General features: G+C 48.5%; 1 protein-coding gene across 2 annotated transcripts in view; it reads right to left on the reverse strand.

Moving 5' to 3' along the window:
- Nucleotides 1-20000, reverse strand: part of CD151 (CD151 molecule (Raph blood group)) — a 67354-nt gene that overhangs the window by 16137 nt on the left and 31217 nt on the right. For both annotated transcript variants that reach the window (XM_030560662.1, XM_030560661.1), the window contains 2 exons: nt 4067-4170; nt 2573-2764 (listed from right to left, as the gene is read on the reverse strand). In XM_030560662.1, the coding sequence (XP_030416522.1) occupies nt 2573-2764; nt 4067-4150 (276 nt within the window). In that variant the 5' untranslated portion in view covers nt 4151-4170. The remainder of the gene's footprint in view (nt 1-2572; nt 2765-4066; nt 4171-20000) is intronic.

Below are 20000 nucleotides of genomic sequence, written 5' to 3' on the forward strand. Positions count from 1 at the left end.
GATGTCAACAGGCTGCAGGCCTGGAACCCACGGAAGCAACTGTGGTGTCACAAGTGCTTGGCTCACTGTGGCATCCCTGAGTGAATCTGGCTGGCTGCGAAAGAGAAAAATGCTCTAGACACAAAAATATCCTGGTAATCAGCAATGAGAAATGAAACACAGAGGAAAGCCTTGAACTGGGAGTGAAAACTCACCAGTAGCTATAAAAGAAGCCAGAATATAGCTTCCTGGATCAATCCCCTCCACCCACATGCACATATATCCTCACCTCCCATCTGAAATTATTCTTGCAACTTGCTTTAAAGAACCTCTGGATTCAGAAAATTACAGGACACTCCCCATCGCAGCACACCTCGCTATATACATGGCCCTTTGGTACAGACAGAAATTGGGATGGGCTGGCACAGACGCCTTTGTCTTTGTTATGAAGATGTTGGGATTACTGGCTGAGCTCAGAGCTGGCAGGAACCTCCAGCCAGACCAACCCAGCCCTGCCCAGCACAAAATATTTCTTTCTGTGGTTTACTTAGTATCAACTAAGCCAGCGGAGAGGAGAGACAATAGATCTGTCACAGGCAGCCACTCAGAGCGGGAAAGAAAAACAGAGAACCACCTTTTGTTTCCATGAGACAATTATTAGTTTTCTGTGTCAGAATAACAAAGAAAACCCACCAGATTTTCATCTGTAACTTTGGGAGGGAGGAGGGGGACACACACACAAAGAGAGATGAATAGAGCTCTTTAGGGCAGTGAATAATTGTGCCAGGGCCAAAACGAACTGCTGCGGGCCAGGGGCCAAATACCATCCCTCAAGAACCAAATGAATGAGCTACCAACAAGAGACCCCGAGAGCTCGTCACAGGCCTTTTAGGGCATTTTCCACCACCTTGTATTTTCAGTTCACACCCCGACCCCACAAAGTGGTATCACAGCCAGAGGGTATGTATGGTCGCTATTGTTCACTGTGGCCCCTCTCCCTATCCCCGCCCCAGTCTCCACTCCACTCGATGGGACATTCGGGCCAGCAGCCGTTTGCAAAACTGAGGGAACGGTTAAGGCTCAAGTGGAAGTGTCCCCTTTTGCTACTATGAAATGACAATTAAGGGCCCTTTGCTTTCAGTCCGACACTGACCACTGCAGATGGGCTGCCTGATGAACCACTGCCACCTTCTGGGCCATAAAGGAGACTTGAGAGAGAGCAGGTGAGAATTAGGGCAGTCTGCTTAAAACACTGCGTCGGCACAGCTGGGCTGCGGCAGTGCTTTACTGAAGACGCTCTAAACCGGTGGTGGGCAAACTTTTTGGCCTGAGGGCCACATCCGTGTTGTGAAACTGTCTGGAGGGCCGGGTAGGGAAGGCTGTGCACCGCAAACAGCCTGGCCCCCACCGCCCCACTAGCCTAGTGTGACCAGATGTCCTGATTTTATAGGGACAGTCTGATTTTCGGGGCTTTTTCTTATATAGGTACCTATTACCCCCCATTCCCATCCCGATTTTTCACACTTGCCCTCTGGTTACCCTACCCTAGCCACACCTCTGTCCCCGACAGCCGCCCCCCCAGATTCCCACACCTATCCAACATCCCCTGACTGTCCCCTGGGACCTCTTGCCCCTTATCCAACCCCCCGGCCCCTTTATCATGCTGCTCAGAGAGCAGGAGCTCGCAGCCACGCCACCCGGTAGGAGCGGCGGGCCAGAGCACTGGTGACACAGTGTGCAGTAGCTGCAGGGGAGTGGGGACAGCGGGAGAGGGGTCAGGGGCTAGCCTCCCTGGCCAGGAGCTATGGGGCCAGGCAGGCGGCCCTGTGGGCCGGCTGTAGTTTGCCCACCTCTGCTCTATGCCAATAGGAGAGAGCTCTCCTGTCTAATCCACCTCCCTGAGAGGCAGTAGCTATGTCGACAGGAGAAGCTCTCCTGCCGATGTAGTGCTGTCTACATGGAGGGTTTGGTTGGTATAACTGTGTCACTCTGGGGTGTGGATTTTTCACACCCTTGAGCAACGTTGTTCACCAATATAGGTCTGCAGTGTAGCCCAGACCTGAGATTTATTAGGGCTGGTCAAAACTGTCAAGTGATTTTTTTGTTTGTTTGACCAATAAATAAATAAACAGTGTGTGTGAAAATCTGTGTACTGTTTGAAATTTTGCAATGCTCAACAAACCAATCAAAACAAATCTTTTGCTTTGAATCAAGTGGAATTACAATTACTTGTTTGTTGGTTTTAAATGTCCCACCCTGCCTTCTCTCCCAAACTTAATCTCTTTTTTTTCCTACCAGCCTGAACACTTCCTCTGCTTGGAAATGTTTTGACATGCTCAGATAAAAAGTACTGTATATTTATTATTTAGCACCTTCTGAAACACACAGAAACCAATACATTCTCTGAGAGGGACAGAAAGAAAGGAAAGTCTCCTCTGTAATAGAGACCATCCACCCCAAACAGGGAGAGTGGGCCAGTCAGGGAGTCTCTGGTACGTCTCTCCAGGTCCAGAGGAACAGAGATGCAGCTCTCTCCCAACACGCACAAGACGTTTGGTGCCCAGCGCTGTCCTAAGGCAAATAGGAAACCTACCACTCTCAGCAGATTCCGCCGCTCTTTGAAAGTGGCGCAGCACCCGAGGATGCCAGTAATCATGACGACGATCCCCGCCACCACCAGGATGTAGGCAGTCGCCATATACGTGTTGGAGGACAGGAGACTGATGTAGTCGCTCTTCTCAGCCAGAGTCCAGATACCTACCGCCATCACCGCCCCACCTGCCAACTTAATAAAGAAAGAGAGAAGCAAGCAGGTCAGATGAATCTGAGGTAGGCACTTCCTCCCTTTCAGGAGTGGCATCCCCTGCTGGGCCACATGGATCAGATTTCAGCTCGCTGACAGAGAGCCTGATCAAAAACCTATTCAAGGGAAAGACTGCCACTGATTTCAGTGGGCTCTGATCAGGCTTTAAATGAAGCCGATCCTTCCTCTCTCCCCAGTCTCTCAAGGGCCCTGGGAGGTTCCAGGGAGTCAAGACACAGTATTCCAGCTGGAAGGGGTTGACAGCTGGCTGGAGGTTTGCTCACGCCAGGCGGGGAACTTCGTAACTGGAGTTCTAAGTTTCCAACCTTAACCAGGCTCTTGGCTTTCATGATTGCTTGAGAGCTGACTAGATGCTAGGGAATGGAGAAGAGGAGAGGGAGGGTACGCTTTGCTTTACACCCTTGCTGGCTGATCCAGGAGTGATACTGACTGCTTCGAAACAACAGCTGTGTCTACCTCCCTCCGGGACAGAACCACTGAGGGGCAAGGCTATAAAAAGTGGGAACTCTGGTTAGCTAAACTCCAGTGAGAATGAACATTAGCACAAGAATACCCCCGCAGTAGGGGCACATTGGATGAGCCAACTTCTCTCCTTCCGGCTTCCCTTCCTCTTTATGGGCCTTGTGTTCCCTAGAGGTTTTTATCTGGGTGCCAATTCACTGAGGCAGTTCATAATTCATTCCTCTGTAAAGGCTAGTCTGGACCCTCCCCAGTCGCTTCTTCTAGCCCACAAATGTCTGTAGCTGACAATAGGCTGGTCCCTTGGTAAAAACTCTAGTGTAGACATAACCGCAGCGACAACCCCCATAATCCCAGCCTAGCCATCTTCATTCCACTGCCAGTCTGTGCTATGCCATGGGGCAGAACGAGAGAGGAACTGAAAGATGTCCTTTGTCTATGGGCTACCCTGGAGTATCTGATGCCTTAAGAATTGTGCCCTGGATCACCCTCCCCTGAAGTGGGCAAAACAGCACTTTTTCAGGCCACCCACGGCTGTTGATATGTGATCATTTCAGGGCCTACTCCTGGTCAGACAGGTTATAGTCCTTCCACCCTGTGTTGGCAGCTTGGGTCTAGTTAGATACCTGAGGTGAAATCTGGGACTCACTGAAGTCAAGGAGCATTTTTGCCATTGTCTTCAGTGGGGCCAAGATTTCACCCATGCTATCCATTCCACCCCACTGGCCACTGAAACAACAGATGTAGCCCTCAACGAGGGATGTGGTGAGGCACACAAATGCGTTGGGGGAGCTGGCACATTACCCAGAAGAAGAAGTTAAAGATGAAGAGCAGGTATTTGAGGCAGATAGTGCCGCACGTCTCCTTCTTTTCCGTGTACTCACGCATCTTCCCGGCTCAGCAGGTCTCTGAAATGTGATACAAGAAGAAAAGCCTGTTAGTTTTCCCATCTCCCCCAAAGGAGGCATCACTGCTCTCCTCTTGCAAACAGCAATAGCTCCTCAAAGTCTGTGCTGAGGTGCCCAACCAAGGAACCCCAGCATGGTGACTGATGAGACTCCAGAAAGAGCTGTAAAATGAAAACTCCTGCATCCTGATTGCATTCTATCCCTCCTGACAGAATCAGAGAGAGGCTGTGTAATCATCTCATTTTATTGTGTTATCCCCCATCCACTCCTCCTTACATTTGTTAGGCACATTTCTTATGGCTCATCTGCAATTGGACCGCACTGTCTTTGGGGTAGGGACCAGGCAACCCACGTTTGACAGCACCGAGCACAATGGGACTCTAATCCTGACTAGGGCAGTGTATTGCCTACTGTAATAGCAACCCCAAACATCACTAAGGAAACATCTCAGGAAGAAAATGGACACATGCTCCTCCCCACTTTTCATTTTTTCCCCTATTTGAACAAAGGAAACGTAAGTCCCATGCCTGTTCAAAACCACACCCTCTCACCAGATGAAACAGGAATCACTCCATAAGAATGTCAGGGAACGGAGAGGAATTTTGTGGACCTGAAGGAGTAAGCACTATACAAGTGTGATTCACCCTCAGGATAAGAATCCTCCCATCCTAGACAGTGGCCAGATGACTCAGTCCCTTCCTGGGAATTCTTCCTTACATTCAACAACCGTCTCCAGCCGGAACTATTGTACCAACTACTTTCCCTTCTGCCTGAGCCTAAATCCTTTATGTCAACACTTCTCTTGGGGATCACCAGACTGGATCAGACCCCTGGCCGATTGAGTCCAGTATCCTGTCTCCAACAGTAGGCAGCACCAGCTGCTTCAGAGGAAGGAGCAAGAAATCCTGCAGTTCGCAATTATGGGATATCTGACCCCTAGAAAAGTTCCCTCCTAACCTCTGTAATTTAATACAGGTTGCCGTAAACCTTTAAGCAGGAAAATGTATAACCCTTCTGAACTCCTGCCTATTATAACTCTGGACTTGTTAGCCAAACAAACATTGAATCCTTTTTTGGAATCCTGCAAAGCATTTGACCCAAGAGATATCCTATTGCAATGGGTTCCAATGGCTAATTGTTAAGGCTCTGAGCCTGTCATGGAGGTCACTGATTCTGTGATTTTCCCAAACCTCTGACACTTCTGAAGTGTCCAGTGCAGCTGTCCAGGGGGCTGCCTGAGCAGCTCGGGGCAGTCTTGGGCCACTGTGCCCCTCCTCCCCAACAGCAGCAAGAGTTTGGGTGCAAAAGGGGGTTCAGGGCTGGGGCAGGGGGTTGGGGCAAGGGCTCCAGGCGGTGCTCACCTCGGGGGGCTGCTGGAAGCAGCGACGTGTCCCTGAGCTCCTAGGTGGCGGGACCAGGGGCTCTGCACACTGCCTCCACCCACAACCGCGGCCAATGGGAGCTGCAGAGCCAGTGCTCAGGGCAGGGGCAATGCATGGAACCCCCTGACTGCCCCTGTGCCTAGGAGCCGAGGGACATGTCCCTGCTTCCAGGGAGCTGCGCAGAACCAGGTAGGGATCCTGCCAGCCCTGCCAACCCCAACCCCCCAGCACCAGCAGAGATCATGGGTCGCCCTGTCTGCAAGAGTGCCCGTGGTGCTTCTGGGCCGCCTTCCCCTCCACCCAGAGGGCACAAGATTTAGTCAGGGGTATAGTAAAAGTCATGGACAGATCATGGGCCATGAATTTTATTTATTTTTTAAAAACTGTCCATGACCTGTCCATGAGTTTTACTAAAAAACACCCATGACTAAAATATAGCTTTACTAAATGTATGTTATCCCTTTCCAGCTCTGGGCCAGCCTGCTTCTCCTATAGATGATGAAGGCCCTAAGCCCTTTCCAAGAGCCAGCTCTGGCTCCCAAGGTCAATTTTAACAAGTACTAGGAGGGAGAAGCACATACAAATTGGTTTCATATGTTCTGCTGGTCATTGCACCCCCCAAGCAATGCAATTATAGTGACCTAACCCCTGGTGTAGACAGTGTTGTGTCAACAGGAGGGTTTCTCCTGCCTCTCATGGCGGTGGATTGACTATGCTGATGGAAGAAGCTCTCCTATCAGCACAGTTGTGTGTTCACTAAAGCGCTACAGCGGTGCAGCTCTCGAGCTGTACATGTAGACAAGCCCTTAGGAAAGGCAGGTCAGCCCACTGCAGGGAGAAATTTCCCTTTGCTTTTCTCCGGTCAGCAAACATCCAGGATAGGCCCATGCTTTAGGAGCCAGCAAATCAGACCCATAGGAAGGCAGCAATGGGAATGCGTCCATCCGCAAAGCTGATCTGCCCCTGCCTGTCTTGATTTCACAAGAAAACATTTTCCCCTAGAAGAGGATCTGACACCATAGTTGGCAAGAGAAGGTCACTTCATATGAGAGGGGAGTGGCTCTGAGATTAAGGTATTTATAAGGGAGAATAAGGTATTTATAAGGGAGAATAACCACCAGGTTCTTTTCTCCTGGCCTCTGGCCAACTCCACTGTCTACACTGGTAAGTTTCTGCGCAGTAAAGCAGCTTTCTGCGCTGTAACTCCTGAGGTGTACACACTGCCAAGCCACTTAGTGCACAGAAACTACACAGTCGTGGTGCTATAAAAAAGCCACCCCGACGAAAGGCGTAGAGCTGTCTGTGCCGGGGCTACAGCGCTGCAGTGCCAATGTAGACACCCTGGTCGATTACAGCACTGCGATTGGCCCCCAGGAGGTGTCTCACAATGCCTGATCTCACCTCTCTGGTCATCAGTTTGAACTCTACTGCCTTCCCCTCAGGTGACCAACCGTCATCCCCACCCTGTAAATTCCTTTGGAATTTTGAAAGTCCCCTTCCTGTTTGCTCGGTGACGCATGCAGTGGTCTCAGTGCATCTTTCCAGGTGGCCATGTCTGCTCCATGCACCAGGCAATTCCCCACTTGGAGCAATGCCGAGTTGCTAGATCTCATGAGCATTTGGGGACAGGAGGCTGTGGAGTCCCAGCTGTGCTCCAGCCAGAGGAATTGATACCTATGGACAGATTTCACAATGCATGACAGAAAGGGGCCATGACCAGGACACATTGCAGTGCAGGGTCAAAATGAAGGAGCTGCAGAACGCCTACCACAAGGTGTGGGAGGCAAACTGCCACTCCGGTGCTGTGCTCACGAGCTGCCAGTTCTACGAAGAGCTGGATGCAATACTCGGCGGCAACCCTACCTCCACTGCGAAGACCACTGTGGATACTTCGGTGGCTCACGTGCCAGTCGAAAGTGGACCAAGCCAGGAGGAGGAAATCTTGGACAAGGATGTGGGGGGGACCCAGAAGCAGAGGATGACTCGGAGGTCAGAGATGCATGCAGCCAGGAGCTCATTTGTACCCCAGAGGCTAGCCAGTCACAGCTGTCAGATGTTGGAGAAGCAAAAAACAGGAGAGGAGGCCCCTGGTAAGTGGATTTGATTTTGGGAATTGCTGAAGCAATTTGTTGGGGGAAGGAGGGTTGCGGAAAGCAGGCTTTTCTCCCACCACACGCCTAGTCTGAGCAGAAGAACAGGCTGTTGATTGACTCCCTCCCTTCACGGGAATCTCCGTCAGAGATCTCCAGGAAACTCTCATGGAGATACTGGGCAATCCACTGCCACAGGTTCTCCAGCAGAGCTGCTTTGTTTCTTGCCCCATTAACAGTAACTTTCCTGTGCCACTGTGCCATCACAAGGGGGTGGGAACAATTGCTGTACACAGGCAAACCACATAAGGGCCAAGGTAGATGTCACAGTCTTAGAGAAGACCCTCCCTTGATTCCCTGCTCACCCTGAGCAGCAAGATATCTTCCATAATGATCACATCCTGTGGAATGTGTGGGCAAAGGAATGATTATCAGGCCCCCCATACAGTGCTGGTTCTCCCCAAGAGCCATGTGCCCAGTGTACAGCAGGGTCCGGGAAGAGTGATTTTCTCTGCTCCTGAGGCTACTCACCATTTCGGGGGTCTTGTGGCTTATGTGTGCTTGCCTGGGGTCAGCCAGTTAGTGACAGGTGTGTGAGAACTGACTGTTTTAAATCCCTGAATCAGTGTTCTCTGTGTTGCAAACAATACTGCTTCTGTAAAATGTTGCGTTTAAACTTCACAGAGATAACCATGGGAGCCCAGCCTCCCTCTTTGTTATCGGCAGCTGAACGGCTGTGAAGAATTAGAAAACGGACAAGAAGAACTAAGGAGGACTTTCTGCATGATGTTATGATGCACTCCGCCACCAAGAAACAGGAATTGAAGGAGCGGTGGGACAGTGAGAAAAGGGACCGAAAGGCGATCGCAGCATGCCAGAATGAAGCCATGGAGGGGCTCTTAAAGGTTATGGAGCATCAAGCAGACACGCTCCAGGCCCTACTAGCACTGCAAACCAAGCAGCTCCACGCTCGCCCTCCCCTGCAGCCACTATAGCAAATCTCTTTCCCATGCACCCCTCAGACACCGCCAACACACTCTTACCAACCTCCTGGCTCCAGTCTGGCAGCATTTCACTCCTCCCCCCAGCACAGTCCAGCACTGCGGACTCCCACTATCCACTGCACTCAACACCCATCCCTCTGCAGTTTGGTCCTATTGAAGCACAGTACCTGCTGCATTGTACTCCACAGGAGGAGGCTGGATATGATCCCTGGACACACACAAATCTTTAGCCATCCTGGGGCCCTACCTCCTCCTGACACCTTCCCTTCTCCCATGCCCCTCACTGCTGATTTCTTTTTGGCTTGACTCTCTCCTCCGGTTGCTGCTTTCTAATAAAAGAATTGTGTTGGTTTGAAAACAATCTTTTTGCTTTCAATTAATAGAATAAAGAGCCCTGCAAAGCAACATACAATTATGTTAAACTCCCTTATTGCATCATGTGCACCAGTCACATCCTAGCATTACAAGCACTGCAGTCCTGAGCATAGCAACAAATATGAGTGGTTTTCAGCTTTAAATTGCTGCTTTAAGGCATCCCTGATCCTTATGGCCCCGCGCTGTGCCCATCTAATAGCCCTGGTCTCTGGCTGTTCAAACTCAGTTTCCAGGCGCTAAGCCTCCAGCCCTGAGTGAAGCTTTCACCCTTCCCTCCACAGTTATGGAGTGTACAGCACATTATTAAGCATAGGAATACTGTCATCAGCCAGATCCAGATTCCTATACAGGCAGCGCCAGCAGGCTTTTAAACGGCCAAAAGCACACTCCAGTCATTCTGCACTTGCTCAGCCTGCTGTTGAACTGCGCCTCGCTGCTGTCAAGTTGCTCTGTGTATGGCTTCATAAGTCACGGCATTAAGGGTAGGTGGGGTCTCCCAGGATTGCAATGGGCATTTTGACTTCCCCTATGATGATCTTCTGGGCCAGGAAGAAAGTCCCTGCTTGCAGCTTCCTGCACAGGCCAGTGTTCCGAAAGGTGTGGGTGTCATGCACCTTTCCAGACCAGGCTGCATTAATGCCTGTGAAATGCACGGTGATCCACAAGCACCTGGAGAACCATGGGAGAAAAACCCCTTCCGATTAATGTACTTGGTGGCCTAGTGCCAAAACTGGAATATGCCTGCCATCTATTGCCCCTCCACAGTTAGGGCAACAAAGAATCCTGTGGCATCTTGCATCTGACGAAGTGGGTATTCACCCACGAAAGCTCATGCTCCAAAACGTCTGTTAGTCTATAAGGTGCCACAGGACTCTTTGCTGCTTTTACAGATCCAGACTAACACGGCTACCCCTCTGATACTGTCCACAGTTAGGGAAGCCCATTTGTGCAAAACCATCTACAATGTCATGCACGATGCCCAGAATCACAGTCTTTCAGAGCAGGATGGGATTAAAGGACTTGCAGACTTCTGTCAACATGAGTCCAACGATAGACTTTTCCATTCTGAACTGATTAGCGACCGATCAGTAGCAGTCTGCAGTAGCCAGCTTCCACAGTGCAATCGCCACACGCTTCTCCAACGACAGGGCAGCTCTCACTCTTCTGTCCTTGCACTGCAGGGCTGGGGCGAGCTCATCACAGTCCCATTAATGTGGTTTTCCTCATCTGAAAGTTCTGCAGCCACTGCTCATCATCCCAGATGTGCATGATGATGCAATCCCACCACTCAGTGCTTGTTTCCCGAGCCCAAAAGTGGTGTTCCACTGTGGTCAGCTCCTCCGTGAACGCCACAATCAATCTTGAGTTGTAGCTACTATGTGTGACAAGATCAAAGTCATATTCCTCTTGCCTTTGTAGTTTAAAGAATAACTTCACTGCCACTCATGACATGTTGGTTAGAGCAAGCAGCACACTGGTCAACAGCTTGGGATCCATTCCTGCAGCCCGAAGAGGCAGGGCACGCAATACAGACACCGCTGAAAGATGGCGCCAAATGCAGACGGAAGCACAGGGATTACTGGGATAAGAAGCAATGCACCAGGGGGCACTGGGACAGGACCCAGGATGCCCTGTGACCCCCTCCATCTTCACACAATTCTTAGCGGCAGAAGAGAAAGATTCCCTGTGGGATAGCTGCCCAGAATGCACTGCTCCAAATACCGCTGCAAGTGCCGCAAGTGTGAACACGCTATATCACAGGCAGCTGACGGTGTGATCACACAAATACCAGTTTCCCTTCAGCACTCTCTAAGCGGCGCTGTAACTCCCGGCACTGTAACTCTGCCAGTGTAAACATGCCCTTAGAGAAGATTAATTACCAGATGGCTGAATGAAAGCACGGGGGAGTGGATCCACTCTGAATAGCCTTGTAATATCAGAGGGTTTTTTCCCTCCTTTCAAACAATGTTCCTTTGAATTTCAGGTTCTTGGAAGGTGAAAAATTTTAAGTCCTAAAATCTTTGTTTAGCCACAGAACACTTACAGCAGCAACAGCAAGGCTAGTTTCTACACACTGTGCTATCCGTGTGCCTCAGCCTACACCTGCCTAGACAATCTCTAGGTAATTATAGACTCAGACTCTAGGACTGGAAGGGACCTCGAGAGGTCATCGAGTCCAGTCCCCTGCCCTCATGCCAGGAACAAATACTGTCTAGACCATCCCTAATAGACATTTATCTAACCTACTCTTAAATATCTCCAGAGATGGAGATTCCACAACTTCCATAGGCAATCTATTCCAGTGTTTAACTACCCTGACAGTTAGGAACTTTTTCCTAATGTCCAACCTAAATCTCCCTTGCTGCAGTTTAAGCCCATTGCTTCTTGTTCTATCATTGGAGGCTAAGGTGAACAAGTTTTCTCCCTCCTCCTGATGACACCCTTTTAGATACCTGAAAACTGCTATCATGTCCCCTCTCAGTCTTCTCTTTTCCAAACTAAACAAACCCAATTCTTTCAGCCTTCTTTCATAGGTCATGTTCTCAAGACCTTTAATCATTCTTGTTGCTCTTCTCTGGACCCTCTCCAATTTCTCCATGTATTTCTTGAAATGCGGTGCCCAGAACTGGACACAATACTCCAGTTGAGGCCTAACCAGCGCAGAGTGGAGCGGAAGAATGACATCTCGTGTCTTGTTTACAACACGCCTGTTAATGCATCCCAGAATCACGTTTGCTTTTTTTGCAACAGTATCACACTGTTGACTCATATTAAACTTGTGGTCCACTATGACCCTTAGATCTCTTTCTGCCATACTCCTTCCTAGACAGTCTCCTCCCATTCTGTATGTGTGAAACTGATTGTTCCTTCCTAAGTGGAGCACTTTGCATTTATCTTATTGAACTTCATCCTGTTTACCTCAGAACATTTCTCCAATTTGTCCAGATCGTTTTGAATTTTGACCCTGTCCTCCAAAGCAGTTGCAATCCCTCCCAGTTTGGTATCGTCCGCAAACTTAATAAGCGTACTTTCTATGCCAACATCTAAATCGTTGATGAAGATATTCAACAGAGCCGGTCCCAAAACAGACCCCTACGGAACCCCACTTGTTATACCTTTCCAGCAGGATTGGGAGCCATTAATAACCACTCTCTGAGTACGGTTATCCAGCCAGTTATGCACCCACCTTATAGTAGCCCCATCTAAATTGTACTTTCCTAGTTTATCTATAAGAATATCATGCGAGACCATATCAAATGCCTTACTAAAGTCTAGGTATATCACATCCACCGCTTCTCCCTTATCCACAAGGCTCGTTATCCTATCAAAGAATGCTATCAGATTAGTTTGATATGATTTGTTCTTTACAAATCCATGCTGGCTATTCCCTATCACCTTACCACCTTCCAAGTGTTTGCAGATGATTTCTTTAATTATCTGCTCCATTATCTTCCCTGGCACAGAAGTTAAACTAACTGGTCTGTAGTTTCCTGGGTTGTTTTTATTTCCCTTTTTATAGATGGGCACTATATTTGTCCCCTTCCAGTCTTCTGGAATCTCCCCCGTCTCCCATGATTTCCCAAAGATAATAGCTAGAGGCTCAGATACCTCCTCTATTAACTCCTTGAGTATTCTAGGATGCATTTCATCAGGCTTTGGTGACTTGCAGGCAACTAACTTTTCTAAGTGATTTTTTACTTGCTCTTTTTTTATTTTATCTTCTAAACCTACCCTCTTCCCGTAAGCATTCACTATATTAGACATTCCTTCAGACTTCTCAGTGAAGACCGAAACAAAGAAGTCATTAAGCATCTCTGCCATTTCCAAGTCTCCCGTTACTGTTTGCCCCTCCTCACTGAGCAGTGGGCCTACCCTGTCCTTGGTCTTCCTCTTGCTTCTAATGTATTGATAAAAAGTCTTCTTGTTTCCCTTTATTCCCATAGCTAGTTTGAGCTCATTTTGTGCCTTTTCCTTTCTAATCTTGCCTCTGCATTCCTGTGTTATTTGCCTATATTCGTCCTTTGTAATCTGACCTAGTTTCCATTTTTTATATGACGCCTTTTTATTTTGTAGGTCACGCAAGATCTCGTGGTTAAGCCAAGGTGGTCTTTTGCCACATTTTCTATCTTACCTAACCATCGGAATAGCTTGCTTTTGGGCCCTTAATAGCGTCCCTTTGAAAAACTGCCAACTCTCCTCAGTTGTTTTTCCCCTCAGTCTTGATTCCCATGGGACCTTACCTATCAGCTCTCTGAGCTTACCAAAATCTGCCTTCCTGAAATCCATTGTCTCTATTTTGCTGTACTCCCTTCTACCCTTCCTTAGAATGGCAAACTCTCTGATTTCATGATCACTTTCACCCAAGCTTCCTTCTGCTTTCAAATTCTCAACGAGTTCTTCCCTATTTGTTAAAATCAAGTCTAGAACAGCTTCCCCCCTAGTAGCTTTTTCAACTTTCTGAAATAAAAAGTTGTCTGCAATGCAGTCCAGGAACTTATTGGATAGTCTGTGCCTTGCGGTGTTATTTTCCCAACAAGTATCTGGATAGTTGAAGTCCCCCATCTCCACCAAATCTTGGGCTTTGGATGATTTTGTTAGTTGTTTGAAAAAAGTTTCATCCACCTCTTCCACCTGATTAGGTGGCCTGTAGTAGACTCCCAGCACGACATCACCCGTGTTTTTTACCCCTTTTAGCCTAACCCAGAGACTCTCAACACTCCCATCTCCTATGTCCATCTCTACCTCAGTCCAAGTGTGTACATTTTTAATATATAAGGCAACACCTCCTCCCTTTTTCCCGTCTATCCTTCCTGAGCAAACTACACCCATCCACACCAACATTCCAGTCATGTGTATTATCCCACCAAGTTTCAGTAATGCCAACAATGTCATAGTTGTATTTATTTATTAGCACTTCCAGTTCTTCCTGCTTATTATCCATACTTCTTGCATTTGTATATAGCCATCTTAGATACTGGTTTGATCTTGCCTCCCAGCTTTGCCCTGACCCTCCTTTCTCTTTGCCATTATAGCCCGTGCTCCCTCCTGTTTCCAACCCATCTCCCAGGTCTTGTTCCCCACTTACCTGTGGGCTTTGCTCACCTGTCCCCGTCGAACCTAGTTTAAAGCCCTCCTTACTAGGTTAGCCAGTCTGTGCGCAAAATTCAGTCTCTAGGGCCTAAGCTGTCCTTGGCCTGTTCCCTAAGACTGCCAGGAAAGGGGCCATGGGGTGCAAATTGCGATGCGAATGCTCCTGAGATCAACAAACTCATTTCACTGAATATCCAGGGAATTGTAACAGCTGATGCCAAGATGTGTAAGATTTGAACTAGCAACCTAGATGTGAAAGGTCTGCAACAGACCCTTGCTAATCCCCTGAGCCATCCAGCACCCAACTCTGGAGCCCACTCCTTTCCCTCATAGGATCCCAGGATATAGATGCCCCCTGCAACATTTTCTTTCCCCCACAAAGAACCATGTTATGCAGTCACCTGATACTGCATCAGCTTTAGTTAGAAAGAACAACCACAGCAGGTTGGTGTATTGGTCTTTCACATACAGCAACCTGATGTAAGTGTCCACTAAAATCAGTGATGGAAATATGTCTTAGTCCCTAGTAGATATTTAGTCACATCGTGAATCCACCCAACAGTAGGATATGAGGCAACACAAGTGGCTATTTTCCCCCAGGAGAAGATCCAAACCAAAAACAGGAGGAGGAGCAGCAGGCTTTGGGATTGAGATGTAATAGCACTGGGGGGGGGGGGTGCGGGGGAGGAGACGGTGAGAAACTAGAAAGAGTAAAGAGATGAAGCGGAGTCAAAGCTGAGGTGAACTGGCCGAGCTGCATAAGGGGATGCAGGAATGAAATAGCACGGGGGTAGTGGGTTAAGGTTTGGTGAAGGCAGATCTATGTGAGAGGGAAGCTTGCTGAGCAATTATCCCAGCTATTCTTGGATCAAGCTACCAGTGATTTACTTCCACCAGCATTACATTTCCCCTACACTCTCCCAAAATCCAAGCTGCTATGACAACGACCTGTAGCGAGGAGGAGCGTTTTGTTTCTTTGTCCTCATCAGCATCCTACCCCTAGTGAGGTGCCTCCAGGAAGGGGTGTGTTTGTGTGGGGGTCTCTCTCTCAATTCCCTCTGAAGCCAAGGCCTATGCTGAACACTCAATGGAAACGGTATCAGGGAATTGCTTTTCTGCCTGCCACATATCAGGAGAAAGAGATTCCTGAGAGGCGCAGCAGGGTGTCCTCACCCCATACAGCATTTTACAGTGTATCCTTATAACGTATGTACAGCAACTAATAAAGAGAAGGGGGGGGAAAGGCAGGCCTTTCCTTCCCTTCCCAGGAATCAGTTGGATGCCCCAGGATGAGGTATCACTGGGAGAGATAAGCTTGAGCAGGAAACTGGATGTGACCCTAAGAGCCCCTCAATGCTCACTGGCAAAGGCCCCACTATAACATAAATAGTCTCAGGCCTGACACACTCATTACCCCCAACACCCTGTGATGACATAATATTAAATGGTGTCCACGTAAGGTACCAGATGTAAACTGGTAACACGCTGATCCCAAAAATCACTGCATGACGTAGGTAGAGATTGTATATAAAGAATTGGGTGTGGGTATGCTAGAAACACATTCTTCAAATGTGTTTTGGAGGCAGTGTATACAGCAAGTCTCCCCTAGCCAAAGGCATGGGGATTTCACTGTCTGACTGGCTTGATTACAGGCAGAGAACAATGAAAGTACATTTACACAAAAGGTAAACAATGCAATCAAGTGGAGGAGGAGGAGGAGGAAACAGTTTAGTGAGCAAAGTCTGCATGCCCAAGAAGTCTTCCTGGCTCTTGAGACAAAGACAATGAACAACAGAAAATGTAAAGGGAACAAAAAGACATTCTAGTTATCCATCACTAGGGGAACAGCAACCTCTGAGCCTGTGGGTATGGCTACACTTGCAACTTCAAAGCGCTGCTGCAGGAGCGCTCCCATGGCAGCGCTTTGAACTGCAAGTGTGGTTGCGGCGCCAGCGCTCAGAGAGAGCTCTCCCAGCACTGCAGGTACTCTACCTCCCCGTGGGGATTAGCTTACAGCACTGAGAGCACAGCTCTCAGTGCTGGGGCACTGTTTACACTGGCGCTTTACAGCGCTGTAACTTGCTGTGCTCAGGGGGGTGTTTTTTCACATCCCTGAGCGAGAAAGGTGCAGTGCTGTAAAGCACCAGTGTAGCCAAAGCCTGTGAATGGTGAATCTTCTTGGCCTGAAGAGCAGAAACTGCTGATAACTTGCTGTAAGTGACAAACCATTTTAAGCAAAGGTATAACTTTTAAGGAATTACATTTTAGGCTCTAGAAAAGAGGTAATATTTGTAACCCTTTTTGCTCTCTTTTATTCTTGGCTGGAATCAATTAAATCTCTGTTCTTTATTAATAAACTTATTCTTAGTTTTACTCTAAGCTATCTTAGTGCTGTTATATTAAATATAGAGAGACTCCTTAGCTAATCTAGCAGACTGGTGTGTACATCGCCTCTTTCAGGGCAGCAAACGTAATAATTTCTGAGTATCTAGTGAGAGGGACTGGAAATGACAGAAGTCTCTGAGGAATTCAGTTACTGGGGTGCACTGACTGCTATCTGCAAAGCAAGGTTAAAACTGGCAGAGTCTCAAGGAGCTTGCGGGTGAAGAGGACAGACTGGTGTGACACAGTAACTCCCCACAAAGCACACCCTGGCTAAGGCAGAGGAGTAACACAGTGGCTCATGGTTCTGGGCTGCCTGGAGGAGGGTATCATTTGAAGAGGGGTGTTGAAGTTTAGTAGCTATTGCACTGGTCTGGGAGTCAGGAGACCATGGCTCTATTCCTGGTTTTGCCACAGTCCTGCTGTGACACCTTGGGCAAGTCATGCTCAATATCTCTGTTTCCCCTCTCAGCATTTGTCTGTCTTGTCTACTGAGATTGTAAACTCTTACTCTGTGTGTGTGAGTGTATACTAAGCCTAGCACAATGGGGCCCTGAGTTTCACTGTGGCCTCTAGGTGTTACTGTAACACTGTTGGGTCTAAACTTTTGGTGAACTTTGGAGCCAAAAAACACCCAGACTGGCCGTCTCTGCATAATCCTTTCTGAACCTTTTTTTGAACAAAGCACTGACCTGCAAACTACTCATGACACCCCCTTCCTCAAGTAGCCATTAGCCTTTATCTCTATGCATTTACTTGTTAAACTTGCTCTTCCTGTAAAATCTTGATTGATTATGCATGACCATTATCTTTTATTAATCACTTTGTTTACTTCTGTGTATAAATATTGATGCTCACCCCTAATAAAGGCGCCACACTTATTCTAAAGCTTTTGGGGTAGTGTGAGCCCGTTGATCAACGCATTAGTGTCTGGTCTCTGACAGAATTGTGTGCCCATACCAACTCCGCACGAACTCGGGTGCTGGAGAGGTGAGTGAGGACTTGCTTTATTACCTAACAATTTGGGGGCTCGTCCGGGATTCCTTCTGGTGCGGTACCTCTGTCCAGTGGTCAGACCACTCATATATGAATTGGCAAGGCGCCACAGGAGATTTCTCCTAGCCAATTCAATATTGAGGGGTCGTGTATTGGACAGCAGGGTAAACGCCAGTTGGAGGGCTCCTGTCAGACACCATGGGTCAAGGGACTAGCGTGCCTCTTGAGAGTCCGTTGGGGATTGTAAATAAGTTATGGAACGAAGGGAAACTCCCAGTACAGACAGGAATGTCTAGGAAGAAGTTGTACACACTATGTGTAAGGAATTGGACTGGGTATACCGCGGTATTGGCCGACTCGGAAATGAGGTGGCCTTCGTATGGCTCTTTCGAGCAGGCTGCCTTAAGAGGAGTAAAGAGCCAGATCGAAAAAGACCATCCGGGACAGTTATGTTACTGGTTTTGTTGGGACACAGCAGCAGAGCTGTGGAAATCTTTAAAAATTATGGCAGTCAGGTACTCTCCCGAGAGTGAACCCCCTCCAGGTTATTTCGATGAAGGGTGTAGACCACGGCGTGTTTTGACTCGTCAGCTGGTCCCCTCTGCACCTGCCCCTATTCCTCCGCAGGGGGACTCTCTCCTTGTAGCAGAGGGGAATCTGCAGGATCCCAGATTGGAATTTGTGCAGAAGGATGAGGAGGAATTGGAGGGGCAAACCTCGGGAGGAGTAGTTACTAGGCTTAGGTCCAAGCAGGTACAGCAGGGTGCATGCCCCCCCCCTGAGGATAGCCCAGAGGATGTCTCCGTCAAATCTCTTGCGAATAATAAAAGTATAGTTAGAGAGATGCCTTTACAGGTGCACGATCAACCTTATATGGGCAATGATGGACGATTGCAACATGCTAGTATTGTGGAATATAAAGGATGGCTAGAATGGGATTTGAAAGAGTGGGGACAGTTGTCAGGGTCTTTTGGGGAAAATCCCCGAAAGATCATAGAACTTCTAGAAAGATTGTTTTTAAGTTATAATCCTACTTATACGGATGTGGATCAGTTGTTAAGTAGAGTTTTGACCGGAGAAGAACGTAGTAGATTGTGGATGGCAGAAAGGACATGGGGAGATAGCAATGCAGCTAATCTTACTTGGATGGATAGGCGGGATCTGGCCGCTGGCTGGAATCCCCTAGACTGGACTCAGCTAAGGCTGACTCAGCTGCGAACAGATAGAGAGCGATTGTTAGAGAGACTCAAGGAAATGGCTCGCCGCTCGCCTAATCAGGCTAAGTTCATGCAGATTCGGCAGGAATCTGATGAGCCGCCCAGAAAGTTCTGGTCGAGGCTATTGGAGGGGGCCCGAATGTTCACTCAGATGGATCCTGAGAGAGAAGCAGACCACCCTACTCTTATTTCATTTTTTGTGAATCAGTCGGTGCCCCCTGTAAGGGATTACTTCTTAAAGTTTCGCCCTGGTTGGGGAGGTGAGTCAGTCACTTCAGTGTTGGAAGTAGCTGATTTTGCCTGGGAGAAAGAAAGGGAAAGTAGTAAAAAGAAAGAGAAAAAGGAAGAATATAAGCTGATGGCTTTAGCTTTTCACGGTGGTGTTCGAGGCAAAGGCCGTGGCCGTGGCAGGGGATTCCAGGATGCCCGGGGAAGAGGGTCCTGGCGACCCCAGCCATCAGGAAATTGTTTTCAGTGCGGACAGCCTGGTCACTTTAAACGTGAATGCCCCTGGGGACGCCCAGAGGGTCTGGTTGCATCCGCAGATGCTTATACAAGTGAAGAATACACCCCTGCACCACCAGCTCAGCCCATCCCCCAGGCCTGGATCAACTACGGGAAACAGCAGCAGCCGCAGCAAACTCAGCCTCCTCAATGACGGTACCCCGGGGGCGAAGGCAAACAATGTGATGGTCTTATTTCCTTAATGTCTTTAGCCGGCTCCTTTCTCACTTTCTCCCCTCCCAGCAAAGAGCCTCGTTTAACCCTTTCAGTCCAGGGACTGCCTGTCTCTTTCCTCATTGATACTGGGGCTACTTTCTCTCTTTTAAATCATGCCCCCTCTTCCTGGCTATCCTCTGAGGTTAAAACTGCGACTGGGGTGGAGGGCAACCCACAGTCTCTGGGACTCACTTTGCCTTTGAATGTTATTTATGCTGATAAATGTTTTCCTCACCGTTTTCTTTTTTCCCCAGCTTGTCCGATCCCTTTAATGGGCCGGGATTTACTCTGTAAGCTTGAGGCTACTTTAACCTGCACTCCTGAAGGGGTAGGATTATTGATGACAGTGTTAGGCGATTCGGCCCCTACTCAGGGTAATTGGGAAACACCTCTCTCTCTCTCCCCTGACCTCACTGACTTGCCTTCAACCCTCTGGGGAATTTCTGACACTGATGTTGGCCTGCTCCTTTCGGCAGAACTCGTAAGGATTCAGGTGAAGCCTTCCTTAACCCCCCCGTCAGTCCCTCAATACCCCCTGTCTCTGGAAGCCCGGGAGGGCATCCGCCCCATTAT

Source organism: Gopherus evgoodei, chromosome 4, assembly GCF_007399415.2.
Source record: "Gopherus evgoodei ecotype Sinaloan lineage chromosome 4, rGopEvg1_v1.p, whole genome shotgun sequence".
Classification (NCBI taxonomy): domain Eukaryota; kingdom Metazoa; phylum Chordata; order Testudines; family Testudinidae; genus Gopherus; species Gopherus evgoodei.